Genomic DNA, 14,600 nt, shown 5'->3' with positions numbered 1-14,600 from the left:
CTTAAAACTGGAGGCAACAAAATACATACTAAAGGCAAAAAAAAAATAAATAGGTAGACAAGCAAACAGTTTAGGCAATTAAAAAGAGGATATAGACTCAGGCTATAATTAGGTTCCAAGCATATCAGAACGCATAAAGTATTTTACTGCATTTTATAAAAGTACTAAAAAGCCAGACATGGTCATCATTTGGCTTACGATTAATATTTAAAGTGTTAAGAAGCATCTATATTAAAATACTGATAGTGTTCTCAGTGACTGTCAAGTCATTTGGAAGCATGTTCACAGCACAAAAACTTGGTATCTGACTAAACTCTTTTGGCTGGAAAGGTTCTGGGTATCTCAAAGTTTCACAAGGAGTTTTAACAAATAGGAATTTCCACAGAACCGTCTTCCTGCACCTGCAAGGCTAAATACAAATTCAGACTATCAAAAACAAAATGCACATGTACACATCTTTCAGATTCTATTTTATGTATAGGTATAGATAGAAAAATTCCATTTTTAAAATATAATTCAGGCATAGGTGAAGAACTTACATTTGGGATAGGGTGAATTCCCTTTACTTACACTTCAAGTAAGGAAGACAGAGAGAGAACAGGAATGTGTTCAAATAAGGCTGTCTCATTTCTAGGACAATTAGGAGGTTAAACCAGGAAGGTGCCTCTGTTCCTCCAATAATCCCCAGCTCCTCCCAAAAACGAATGCAACCCTATCATCCTGCAGAAGGCTCGAATTTCCTTTTCAGGACATAAAGTATTTCTTTCTGAAATCATACTAGATTATAATAACTATGAAGAGGGGAAGGAGGTAGAGCAGGACAAGAAAGTGGGGGGAGTTAGGAATGCCACGACTGAGCTTTGTTTAGAGAGAAAGGGGATGAAATGAGGAACCGCTTCTGTCTTCATCATGATTAAAGTTGGTGAGTCATCAGGCAGGAGAGAGGAGGCTGGGAACAGCGTGACCCACTAAGGATTCTGCTCCAAGGACAGCGGGTTTCCCGCTGGGCACCCACTCTTAAGTGCAGATTGGGAGACTGAGACAGGAACACCCGCCGTGGGCAGGCCAGGCTGGAAGGATAGAGGACTGTGGTCTAACGGAGGCAAGTTCTAGCAAGGAGGCAAGGACAAGGTCTGCTGAGGCCAGGCTGGGCTAGTGTTCTGAACAAACGGGAGGTGGCGGTCGGAGCACACAGGGCTACCAAGAAGGGCTGAGAAAAGGCAGTGGGAAAAGCAAGGGCCGAGAAAAAGAGTGATTTTAAGAACTGCTTGTATTTAAGAAAGTCATCTACATGCCAGATACTGCAGTATGCTGGACACGAGATATACACGATGTGGAATTTTTCAGGAAAATCCCTGAGAAGTAGGTGATATTATCTGCTGTTTTCAGTTAAATCGACTAAGAGTCAGGGAGGTGCCTCCACACAGTGAGGGGAAGCAATGAAGGGCTCACTGAGGCAGCGCAGGTAAAGGCGCCAGCAAACAACAGGAAGCTCTCCTGGGAACCAGAGAGCAGAGAGGAACTAACTCAAGAAGAAAGAAACCCAAGTCAGGCTTGTGATCCAGGAGATCACAATTTCACCGAGAGACAACATACACCCACACGTAACCACACAGAATGGCACAAAAAGCAGCCAGAGGTGTTAAGGACACAGCTGATAAACAGAGAAACCACAATTCACAAAGATCCCTCCGGCAAGACGTGCAGGCAAGGTGAAAGGTGGGGCCAGTTTGAACAGAGAAATATCGCTTAAGGAACTGCTGTAAAAATGCGTCTGGAAAAAATCCAGCATGCACCTTAAATGAAGACAGTAGTGCTGCGGAGTGAGAGTAGCAATAGAATAATTATGAGGGAAATCTGGAGCAGATTAGATTGCCAAATGTACACAGAGCAGAGAGGAGAGGGCACAACAAGCTGGCTGCAGAGGAACCGAGCACAGGGTCCTTCATAGGGACACGGGGCCCCGGGAGCTGGCTCCACTGAGGGGGCTGAAAGGTCTGGATGTACTGAGGTCTGCATGTCCTCCAGGTGAGGAGGCGCGAAGACCAGGAGAAGGACCCGCAGCGGGCGCAGGGGCTGTGTTACGACTCAGTGGGATAGCAGTTAAGGAACTGGATGAACTGACCCAAAGGTCAGGTTGTGGAGGCTGGAGGTGGGAAAGAAAGGTTAGAAAAATCCAGAAAGAGAAAATGCAGTCTAAAATTTCAAGAAGCCAGTGCCAGTCTGGACTAAGGAGATGAGTTAGGCAGGAAAATGCAGAACCCAGGGGCACTACTTTTTCATAAAGATGAAACAGACTTAAGCGTATTTGCATTCTAAAAGGAAATGTTCGTTTTTATATTATTTTTATTATTTATTTATTTATTTATTTTATTTTATTTTGAGACGGAGTTTCACTCTTGTTGCCTAGGCTGGAGTTCAGTGGCGCGATCTCGGCTCACCACAACCTCCACCTCCCGGGTTCAAGCGTTTCTCCTGCCTCAGCCTCCGGAGCAGCTGGGATTATAGGTATGCACCACCACGCCCAGCTAATTTTGTATTTTTAGTAGAGACGGGGTTTCTCCATGTTGGTCAGGCTGGTCTCGAACTCCCGACCTCAGGTGATCCGCCCACCTGGGCCTCCCAAAGTGCTGGGATTACAGGCGTGAGCCACCTTGCCTGGCTCTAAAAGGAAATGTTCAAAAGAGAAGAAATGGCAACTTACAGACAGGTCATGAGATAACTGATGGAGTAAAATCTCTAGAAAGGCAGGAATGGAGAGAATGCAGAGCACAGGTGCAGTATGGCCACTTTAAGGATACTGATTCTTCCCACCCATGAGCACGGAATGTTTTTCCATTTGTTTATGTCATCTGTGATTTCTTTTAGCCATGTTTCGTAGTTCTCCTTGAAAAGATCTTTCACCTTCTTGGTTAAATGTATTCCTAGATATTTTTCTCTTTGTGTGCCTATTGTAATTGGGATTGTGTTCTTGATTTTCTCTCAGCTTGAACATTATTGGTGTACAGAAATGCTACTGACTTTTATACATTGATTTTGTATCCTAAAACTTCACTGAAGTCATTTATCAGTCCCAGGAGCCTTTTGACAGAGTCTTTAGGGTTTTCTAAGCATAGAATTAAGTTTTATTTTCCACATTTCAGTGTCAAAAGCTGAAGGGTTCCATCTCAGCTGGCTGACCTGAACAACATTATAATAACATTTACACAATGAAAATGAACATCAATAGTCAAAAGCACAATGTCAATATAAAATTGAGTTGAGTCTGATGCACCTTCTTGGAAAGCTGACATGAATCAACTGCCTTTTTTATTATACTGAAAACTATTTTCAATTATAGACAATGCTTATTTCATCTGAAAATATAAATTCAAGTTAGAGTAACACTGTGATCTTGATCACAAGTACCTTCTTTACTTATTAGGCCAAATTGGACATAATAATTGGTGAGCTCAATTCTCCTCCTCATTCAGGGTCAAACGAGGTCTCATCTCACACATGGAATGCCCAATAAATTCATTACTTGTGCATTCCATGGGCAATTAACATTCTACCTCGGACTGTTGCATGTCATATCCCAATTAGCCGGCAAGACCCTAAGACACCATGTCATACGTTCGTTAGTGTTTTGGCCAGTCTTACATGGCATTTGCACATATGGAGTCTCAAACATGTGAGCAGCTTGAGTGTTAGATTATGACTGGAGAGAAAGGCAGTCCAACATATCAAACACGTCTGTTTTCTCACACACTAATGCTTTCCTGTTCCTTTCAGAGATGACGAACATTAGACTTCAAAAGCTTGAGAAAGTCCTTAGCCAAAGAATCATCAAAAGGTGCATTACCTGCTCACCACCCACCTCCCTCAACAGAGTCTCTCTGACTCTCTCCACCCTCCCAAGGGGGCCCACTCCTGTCTGTATGTCCCACAACGTTGTGCCCCTCCCACTTACTGCCTTCCAGCACCTCTTTTGTCATCTCTCTGTAAAGTCAAGGGGGAAAGCTACATGACCCAGAGCATATGATGACACCGTTCCCAATACCATCATGAGGATTTATTTCAGGAACAGGAATCCCACGTTTGCCCTTTTGGCCTTTTTTTAAGTTAACACCAGGTCATGACGGAAAATCTGAGGGAGAAATTCTCAGTCCTGCAGGTGTTCTTGCACTGGCTGATGGGGATTAAAGGATCTTAGAGGAGAAGCTCTGAGAATAACATGACTACACTGACAGGCTGAAAGGTGGGGCAACACAGGAGCTGGACAGAGAATCTAGCACTTGGCTGCCATCAGTCAAAACTTTCTTTGCTCTGAAAATTAGTCCACACTTCACCTCTAACACCCAAACATCTGATTTAATCCTGGCAGTGGAGGGGGTGTAAGAGAGGACCCTTGCCCTAGTACCCTGATCCGAGGACACGGCACAGGTGTGACTCCTTAGCCACAACAGCCACCGGGGCGCAAACCTCACCTATGTTCTTTGGCTCAACCTCAAATCCTGGACCTTGACCCCGCTACCTCTGCCCTTGCGTGTCACAGCGCCTGACAGTTCTCAGGCAGCTCCTGTTTCGGCCCACTCTGTTCTGCCCTCCCAACCTGCAGTGGGCCCGTGGCAAGGGCAGGGGGGGCAGGGGGGAAAGGGCAAGGTGACTGTGAGCTACGCCGAACTGCCCTGGTCCAAGCCAACCACCTTCAGAGATCTTTACACTCAGAAGCGAGAACAGTTTCCATAGAAGTCACTCAATAGCAACTGATCGTCTGAGCACACACAACACAGCAGGCACTGCCGGGATACATGAAGGAAAATCCCTTACCTTACTGAGCTTGCACCTTTGGATGGAAGAAACCCCCTCTGTCTTATCAGATGAAAGCAACGTGGGGAAACATGGACCTGACTCCTAGACAGAAAACGCACGGTTCTTAAACCTTCTGTGGTAGTGGGCCTCAAACCTGCACAAAGAATGCAGGAGGTTCTCAAGCTACACATTTCCAGGCCCATCTCCTGAGGGTCTGATTTAGTAGGTCTCAGGAAGACCCACGCTGTGCTCTCCAAAGCTCACAAAAGTAGATGGTGCGAAGGCTGGGTTAAGAACACTGCTCTAGATGTTCTCATTTTCTATGGTATGACCTTCATAGTGTTTGTTAGTGAAGCATACCGCCTAGACAACAAAAGGACACACATCATTTCTTGAACATGAGGGGTCTGCACTTGGTTTCCCTTTCTTTTCATCTTCGTTGTACCTCTTCTTCCCTGTTGCATGTCATGTTCAGGATTCCAAATGCTGGCCCTTTCACATGCTAACAAAATACTAGATGTAACTCAACAGATGTCACGAAAAGTAAACCAAATAAAAAGCTGTAGCTTCCTGCTGTAAAGAAATGGGCTGGGCATGGTGGCTTACACCTGTAATCCCCAGCACTTTGGGAGGCCGAGGAAGGGGGATCATGAGGTCAGGAGATCGAGACCATCCTGGCCAACACCGTGAAACCCCATCTCCACTAAAAATACAAAAATTAGCTGGCCGTGGTGGCACGGGCCTGTAATCCCAGCTTCTCAAGAGGCTGAGGCAGGAGAATCGCTTGAACCAGGGAGTCAGAGGTTGCCGTGAGCCAAGATCACACCACTGCACTCCAGCCTGGCGATAGAGCCAGACTCCGTCTCAAAAGAAAAAAGAAAAAAAAAAAAGTAAAGTAATGAGGCAAATTTGATGCATATAAATTTCCCCAAAACATCTAAAACTCAGACCAAGAAGAACAAAAAGACTACCAGAAGATTTGGTGTCTTGCGTAAAGATGATCCCGTGTAAGGCCCTGGTGCTAGCAGACAGTCAAGGAAGTCTACACCGCCTACTCTGGTCACCTTTCTAGTCATGTATGCCAGGATTCAGGGGTTTCAATGTCTTCTCTGACATCTTGCTTGACTCACTACTCTCAGCAACACATCCAAACAGATCCCTCTAACTGCAGGTAATACTGACTAATAAAAGTAAAACCTAATGCTTATTGAGCATTTATAGTGTGCACCTTGCATCCTGTATTCTTTATGGGTACAATTGATTTAGTCCTCCAAGCACCCAAGGAGAAAGAAGGTAGGGAACTTTTCCTACCTCATGGATGAGGAAACTGAATTGAATGACTTGCCCAAGGTCACAGAGCTGACAGGTGGTGGTGCTGGGCTCCAGCCCACTCTGAAACACTAAAGCTCTGATTAGATTTTGTGGGGTCATTTGCCAGCAAAGCCTACAAATAATTCAAATAAGTTGATGGGCTATCTAGGAAAGTCATTTCATTTTAACTAAACCTCTTAATATAAATATAAGTCCTTCAGTGGCTGACCTTGGAAAACAGCTCAACAGGTGCTGCGACAGCCTTCTGTTCTTTCAAGTACCACTCCCAAGACCATGCTCCCTGTGCAGCCGCTGAAGGGGCTGGAAGAGAAACACACAATGACTTTTCTCAAAACAATTAGTGACAGGAAAATAATAAAACTCACTTGACAATAAACTCAAGAAGCAGGCTAATGAGTTAAATTGGTAATTGAAAGACCCAGCAACTAAGAAGAGCCTTCTCTCTCATTTCATATGAATGTTTAGTAAAATCACCTAACCACTCCATATTCAGCTCTTCCTGTTTCGGACCCAGCTAATGAATATGTCCCACCCTCAAGAGAATGCCCAGTGAACTCTCAAACTGGGTTCCATCTTGCTCCTCTCAAAGAGGGTGAACAGGCACAGGCTTTCTGGAAAGTGATTCAGTTAATTTTACAGTGAATAGTCTAAAGTTTTTTATAATCTTCTTCCACTTTCATACTTCTTTTTGCTGTGAATGTCAATTGTCACAATCTGTGGAAAGGTAATGTGGCAGTATTTGTCAATGCTTAAAAATCGTTCCTGGCCTGGCGCAGTGACACACACCTATAATTCCAGCACTTTGGGAGGCCAAGGCAGGTGGATCACTTGAGGTCATGAATTTGAGACCAGCATGGCCAACATGGTGAAACCCTGTCTCTACCAAAAATACAAAAATTAGCCAGGCACGGTGGCAGGTACCTGTAAGCCCAGCTACTCGGGAGGCTGAGGCAGGAGAATTGCCTGAACCCAGGAGGTGGAGGTTGCAGTGAGCTGAGATGGTGCCCCTGCACTCCAGACTGGGTCACAAGAGCGAAAGTTCATCTTGGGGGAAAAAAAAAATCGTTCCTGAAAGTTGAACCAGCAATTCTCCTAGGAATTTGTCTTAATGCAATCATAGCAGATGTGTCCAAGGGGCAAAACACAAGAGTTTTTTTCCTAGAATCCCACATCAAATTAAACACTGGAAACAAAGTCAAGGTCCACAAAGGAGGAGGTAATTAAATGCATTACATGGACGTGCCCTTTCAAAACCAGTCAGTAAACTGCATTGTAGACGACTGTCTAAAGGCAGAGAAGGACTATGTAATGATATACTACTAAGTAGGAAAAAGAAGCAGTTAAGGAAACAAATTGATCATTTTTGGTAAATGTGTAATAGATTAAATAAGACTAAACTTACATAAATCAAAAACATTTACATGAAATCATCTTAAGTGCCAGAATTATAAATAATTCCTTCCCAATTTTATTTGTGCTTTCTTTTTCTGCTTTCCAAATTTTCTAGATGAATAGCTAATCTTTGTAATTCAACAAAATTATCATTTTTGAATAACAAAAGTCTGGCAAAAAGGATTAATAGTTATCTTAGGTTTACATTCTACTCCCCAGTAATTTCTTCTCTAGGATTACATACTAACAAAGTAGTTAAGCACTGATAAAAGTTGATGGTAAAAATGTATATCACAAAATAACAGCAGAATGCAAAGTAGTATTCATATGGGAAGGAGGTTAAAGAAACTATTGTACATATATACATATATGATTCTGAGATTATCAAAAACTATATTTTTATGTTTTACATATTTCATATATTTTGAGAATTATCTGGGTTAAGTAAAAAATCTAAGTAAGGACACAAAACGGTGTCTATTTAGATCATATCTGCTGTTTTGTGTCCTTATGCTAAGTGAAATAAGAGGCACAGAAATATAAATACTGCATGATCTTATAGACATGCAATAAAAAAAATCAAACTCATTGAAACAGTGCTTAGAAAGGTGGTTACCAGAGGCTGGATGAGAAAGGAATCGGGAATGAGGAGATGTTGCCCAGAGAACACGACGTTCCAGTTAGACAGCAGGTATAAGCTTTAGAGATATGTTCTACAGCATGCTGACTATACTGAATAATGTTATGTACTTCAAAACTGCTAAAAAGAATAGATTTTAAACATTCTCATGACAAAAAACATATGAGGTGACAGATATGTTAATTAGCTTGATGTAATCATTCCACAAGCATATATCTAAAATCACACTGTACCCCATAAATATATACAGTTTGTCAATTAAAAATAAAATAACAACATACACACATATATATTATACAAATTATTCCATATATTAAGACATTCATTTATTCACATATTTATATAGCACTTTTTATGTGCTAAGCAACAGGCATATGTGTGTCCACACAACCAAACACATTCTCTTAGAAAAGCAATCAGAAAGAAACAGCAGAATACTAACAGTGGCTACACATGGATGGCAAGATTGATGTAAATATTCTTTCGTTATTTAACACAATCTATAGTTAAAAAATTATCTACAAGTATTATTACTTAGCCGTACACACACACATCCTTGGAGAATACTCATCAGAAAATGCTATCTGAGTCCTAATTTTAGCATCTATCTTGCTGTGAATGTTCCAGAAGAAGATGCAGATGGTAATATGTCAGCGCTGCATCAGCACCAGGGATGTCAGGGGGTAAGATGCACCGAAGCACCTCTTACTCGAACATTTGAAACCTCTCAAGACAATATAACAATCTGACTGAATAACAAACACAAAATTCATCAATTGGGCAGGAATAATTCATGTAACCTTTGTGTCATTAAAAAAAATTTCTGACCAGGTATGGTGGATCACACCTGTAATCTCAGTACTTTGGGAAGCCGAGGTGGGAGGATCACCTGAGGTCATGAATTTGAGACCAGCCCGGCCAACATGGTGAAACCCCATCTCTACTAAAAATAAAAAATTAGCCAGGTGTAGTGGTGCATGCCTATAATCCCAGCTAGTTGGGAGGCTGAGGCAGGAGAATTGCTTGAGCCTGGGAGGCAGAGGTTGCAGTGAGTGAAGATTGCGCCATTGCACTTCAGCCTGGGCGACAGAGCGAAATTCCATCTTGGAAAAAAAAATTAAATAATAATAATAATAATTTCTGAGCCCCTGTTAATGCGACAAGTTGCATGAAAATGTTACGTGGAAATTTTATCCATCACCACTAAAGTGAGTAAAATCTGCTGTCTAGTAGATGAAAAATAAATCATATATACTTTATTTCTTTTGCTACCTGTATATGTCATTGACAACAAAGGGAAGTAATTTAAACATAGCTAATAAAGAAAAACATCATATCAATTTACAGCTAAAAATTAAGACTAAAAACTTCACGGACATTAATATTCACTATCTGTCACAACACGAACTTGTTATTGCTAGATACACTTACTAATGTATGAGACTTTTTTAAAGCATTTTAATCATCAAATAAGACACCAGAATTGTCATCCATGGATTTTCTTGTATTGTTTGGAAATAATGAGACATCATGGTGTGATTTCCATCAAGGAGCTCACAGTCCATTGGTCCATTAAAACGCCTAAAGGTTTGCACCGCTTCTGCCACATGAGATGTTTTATGTTGCCAGAGAGAGAAAGCAATCTGACAAATCCTGAAGATGCTCCAGGAAGACTATTCAACATCCCAATTTCCACACAAGCATTTTGCTGCATTACAATTATGTGCTTTACAAAAAACATTACAGCAGTGTTGGCTCTAAAGCAAATACAGATATCTCATTTTCTACAACAGCTGTGTTCTTTAAAAGATTGCATGTAATTTCTCAATTTAATCATATTTCCAATTGTCACACATTATCATTTCACCAAAAGTAAACTCTAAGGCCTCCTTTTATGATCACATACGTACCCAAGAATCTTTTAGAATTGATCAAAAATAAGAATGTATAATATCAAACAATATGAACTTTCATTGAATTACATCTTTCGGTGAAGCAAGAGGATTACTCAGTAACATCGTGCCTGCAAGTGAGATGAGGGAATACGAAGTTTGCTTGCGTCTCAGAGCCTGTAGACAGGTCCTCCCTGGTCACTGAATTATAAAGGGATTCTCTAACCCCTGTTTCGCACCATGTTGTTTCATTATTCACAGAAAGTACTTTAGCTGAAATTAACCCTATTCTACTTGGAAGCAGAATATAAGCTTCTAAAACGGAGGGGAAACCATCTTGGTATTGTTCATCATTGTTTCTCTGGAGCTACAATCAAACCTGGCCATAAATATTTGTTTAATGGGCCAGGAACGGTGGCTCACACCTGTAATCCCAGCACTTTGGGAGGCCAAGCCAGTTGGCTCACCTGAGGTCAGGAGTTCAAGACCAGCCTGGCTAACACGGTGAAATCCCATCTCTACTAAAAATACCAAAAAGTAGCCGGGTGTAGTGGTGGGAGCCTGTAATCCCAGCTACTCAGGAAGCTGATACAGGAGAACTGCTTGAACCTAGGAGGCGGAGATTGCAGTGAGCCGAGATTGCGCTACTGCACTCCAGCCTGGGCAACAAGGGTGAAACTCCGTCTCAAAAAAAAAAAAAAAAAAAAAAAAGTGTTTAATGAATTAAAGGAAAGGAAGACAGGCAGAATAGTACTCTGGTCTTTAAATATGAATTCAAATGTGTCTATTTTGACCAATTCATTTCTCAGTTTCCTGGAGAGAAGGAACCAATTATGAGACAACACTGCTTCAGTCACTAAATTTATTTTTTCTGCAGTTTTCTCAGACATACTACAGATATGGCACTTATTTTATGGAATATTAGATATTCATACAATTTCATAAACCCTAAATTCCGTTTTTTCTCACTATATTCATTGGCTCTAGCAAAATGTTCCAATTATTACCCTTTTGCCAAACATTACATAATAAACAAAATATATTTGATTATGTATTACCTGTCACTTAATATATACATATTGTATACCAGGTACTGATTAGGGTGTGTGTATGCGTCTACGTGTGTGTGTGAGCACATATGTGTGAATGTCTACATTTTCACTTGTTATTTACAATATTGAATATCAGATTAATAGCCCCATTTTATTGTTCTGAAAAGCTGAAGCTCACGGAGATCACACAGTTCACACAGCTGAAAAAGTCTGTATGTAAACAAAATCCCTAGCTCAGGCATCCCCACTATACACTGCTGACTCACTCTAGCACACACAGTCAAAATGGAACAGAAACGCCTATTTAATTAGTTACTTTTAAGTTTAAAAGCACCATAAAATTAAGTTTGCAGGAAAATGAATAAGGTCACTCATGGATGGTGGCTTTGTGAATTTGATTTAAACTTTTGAAAGTCATGTTGACAATACATATTTACAGCCAAAAATTAAGATGTTACGATTCACTGATCTATTCATCCCAACTTTAATATTTTATTCTAAAAAATGCAAAAGGAATAAATTCAGCCTTTACAACAGTGCAAAGTTGGAAAAATATCTAAATATCCAATAATAGTCAAATAAATTATGGTTATGATCACATATTACTTTTAAAATATGAATTAAGCACAGTTTATATGAACATTATCATTAGAACTGCATGTTTATATACAAATAAAAGTCATTAAAAAAATGAAGACTACGTGTTAAGGCAATGAGATCTGTGAAGCAATGCAAGACAAAGGCTGACAGATTTGGCCACAAGAATATCCAGTTCTAGGAAATTGTACAATACTTATCAGTAATTTTATGAACCCAAAATGAAAATGTCAGGGGGTAAAGAATGAATCAACTGTCATTCTTAAGGATACAACCAGGTATATCTTAAGAGTGGCCCTTTCCCAATTCCATTAGCCATAAACACAACCCTTCATGGTGATATTTCCATTTCACTTCAAAAGCTACGCTGCACGTGACTCCGTCAGAAAATGCCTTAGAATATGTGAGAACAACTGTCAGTGGCAACCAACCACACCATTATAAATAGCACCTTCTTTTGTGGTACCAACTGGAAATGATACAATCTTCCTAATCTTAACAACTGATCACAGCTGAACAATACCCCACTGAGGCCACAGCTGCAGACTCACATTTTAGTCCCTCTGCCAGGTCACTGTGACAGGATCCTTTCCATGCTCTCCCTACATTTTTCACATGCACAGTCAGGCTGCTTTTCATTTTAGTACTACCGAATTTAAATTCATGTAGTGCTCATCTCCCCAGGCAAAGCAGGTACTGAGAAAACCCAACTTCTCCCTCACGCCGCATTTGCTCGAGTCGGGGAGAGAAGCGTAGAGACAGACAAACATCACCCATAACCTGACATATGGTGGGACTCAGTGTTTTGACGAATAAACAAGCAGACCCAAGAGCTAATACGGCACAGTTAAGAAACCAAACAATGTGTCTGGAATCAAAATGAAGGAGGATTTACTCTGAACACAGAAAGCTTCCCGGAGGACAATTCTCTTTGAGCTGAAGAGAAATTTGGCAAGCAATCCAGGGAGACGCAGCGTGGGCAAAGTCAGGGGACTGGAAAGAAAGAGCTGCTTCTGCAAATGCCAGAGTCTGGGAAACGTTCAGCACAAAGCTTGCAGGGATCCACTCAGCAGAAGGCTGCACTCTAGGGGCTGGAGGGGCAAATGTAAGACCAGGCAGGTTCCTCAAAGTCGACCTAACAGGTTTGGTCTTTATTCTTGTGGTTTAGAGAACCACTGGAGACTTCTGAGTGGTAGATGATATCATCAGAAATTCCTTTATGAATCAGTACTAGGTAAGGATGAAATGGATGGAGAGACAGGCAGTGGAGACTGAGAATGACCACACAATAGTCCAAACAAGCGACAGTGTGGGTGTGTCCTAAACAAAGGAGGACATGCGGTGCCCTCCATGGTTACAGAGCCCCGGGGGGAAGCAGGGCGTGAGGGGAATGGTGAAATGAATGTCGAAGGGTACAAAGTCTCTGTTAGACCAGAGCAGTGGTTTGGGGTTGGTTTTGGTTTTCGCTGGTTTGTTTGTTTTTCAGTTCTATTGCACACCACGGTAAATGTGGTTAATAGAGTACTGTACATTTCAAAACTGCAAAGAAAGTAAATTTCAAATGTTCTCTCTGCAAAAACATGTTAAGTATTTGAGGTGATGGCTAGTTAACTAGTTTTATTTAATTATTCCACATTGTATTTATAAATTATAGCATTACTTTGTACACACTAAATTTATACAATTTATAAGTTGTCAATTTACAATAAAAAAAGAAAGGTAGAAAGGAAATTGAGAGAAAATGCAGAAATACGATCAACAGGCACAAGGTGGGGCAGCAAAGGTAGAAGGCAAAATAGTCCCGAAGCTGCCGGGCACCAGGAAGGGCCAAGCAAGTGGAGGGTCCAGCGCAGAACGCGGAGGAAACTGGGAGTTATTTTCCGAGATGTTAAACTTTTGGTATCCGGAATAGTCTACAATAGATGTATATAATAATATGTAAAAAACACACATTCAACAAAAGGCAATGCAAAGCTTTTCATACAGAGGCAGCCATGGGGATTACACCAAGGAAGAAGAGCTGAGGTCAGGGGAGGCGCTTCCTCGGCCGTGAGTGAGGTGGGGGAAGCGCAAGAGGGAGGCAGCATTGGAAGGAGGCGACAGAGACCCTGGGGCTCCGGGGAAAGGGTTTTCCATGGGACAGAGAGATCAGCACCATCAAAGGCTCTGCTCGCCCAAGTAAGATGCAGATGGGAGAAACTGCTGGATCTGACAGCCAGGGTGTCACTGGGACTGCAGAGGCAGAGATATCAGCAGAGGGATGAGATCAAAAATCAGACTGCAGAGGTCAAAGCACGAAAGAAACAACTGGAAAGGTTTGCAAATGAACTGGGAGGCAGGTGACATAAGGGCTTGACGGGGAAGAAGAGAAAGGAAGTCTTCGTTGATTGCTGCTGCTAAGCATATCAGGAGACAGGACATCTCAGTTCCTCCATTGAGGGTAGTGCACCCAGAGAGAGAGAAAAAGGAGGCTCTCAGAAAAGAGGGATAATCGACCGGAGAGAGAGGCAGGACAGACAGATAGCATTAGGAACACAGGCAGGGGGAGGACCCTGAGATTAAAAGGCACGTGGTGAATGAGATTAAAAGCAGGAGAGTTTTAGGCTACTAGGGAAGAAGATGGGAGGGTACCCCACCAAGTACCCTTACCGCCTTCATGAGGTAGGATGGCATCTGCTGAGAGGAAAGGTCACAGTGGTGCCTTCAGGAGCATGGGGAAAGGGAGAGTTATGAAAATTCAACTAGGACTGAATATAAGGAATACAGAACAGTCCTGACAGTCCCACTGCATTAAACTGGTGGTTCTGAGGAGGCAACTGGCACCAGGGGACTTTCTCCAACAGCTCCTGACAGTCAGAAGTGGGAGCAGATGGTTAAGTTTGCAGACAGCTGGAGGCTGAG

General features: G+C 41.8%; 1 protein-coding gene across 4 annotated transcripts in view; it reads right to left on the bottom strand.

The window, feature by feature from the left end:
• L3MBTL4 (L3MBTL4, histone methyl-lysine binding protein) overlaps nt 1-14,600 on the bottom strand; it is a 449,874-nt gene that overhangs the window by 294,219 nt on the left and 141,055 nt on the right. For all 4 annotated transcript variants that reach the window (XM_025365149.1, XM_025365146.1, XM_025365148.1 and 1 more), the window contains one exon: nt 6,335-6,426. In XM_025365149.1, coding sequence (XP_025220934.1) covers nt 6,335-6,426 — 92 coding nt within the window. The remainder of the gene's footprint in view (nt 1-6,334; nt 6,427-14,600) is intronic.

The sequence above is a fragment of the Theropithecus gelada genome, chromosome 18 (assembly GCF_003255815.1).
Source record: "Theropithecus gelada isolate Dixy chromosome 18, Tgel_1.0, whole genome shotgun sequence".
NCBI classification, from domain to species: Eukaryota; Metazoa; Chordata; class Mammalia; order Primates; family Cercopithecidae; genus Theropithecus; species Theropithecus gelada.
The sequence above is the reverse complement of the archived record's forward strand: the minus strand, read 5'-3'. Positions and strand labels throughout refer to the sequence as shown.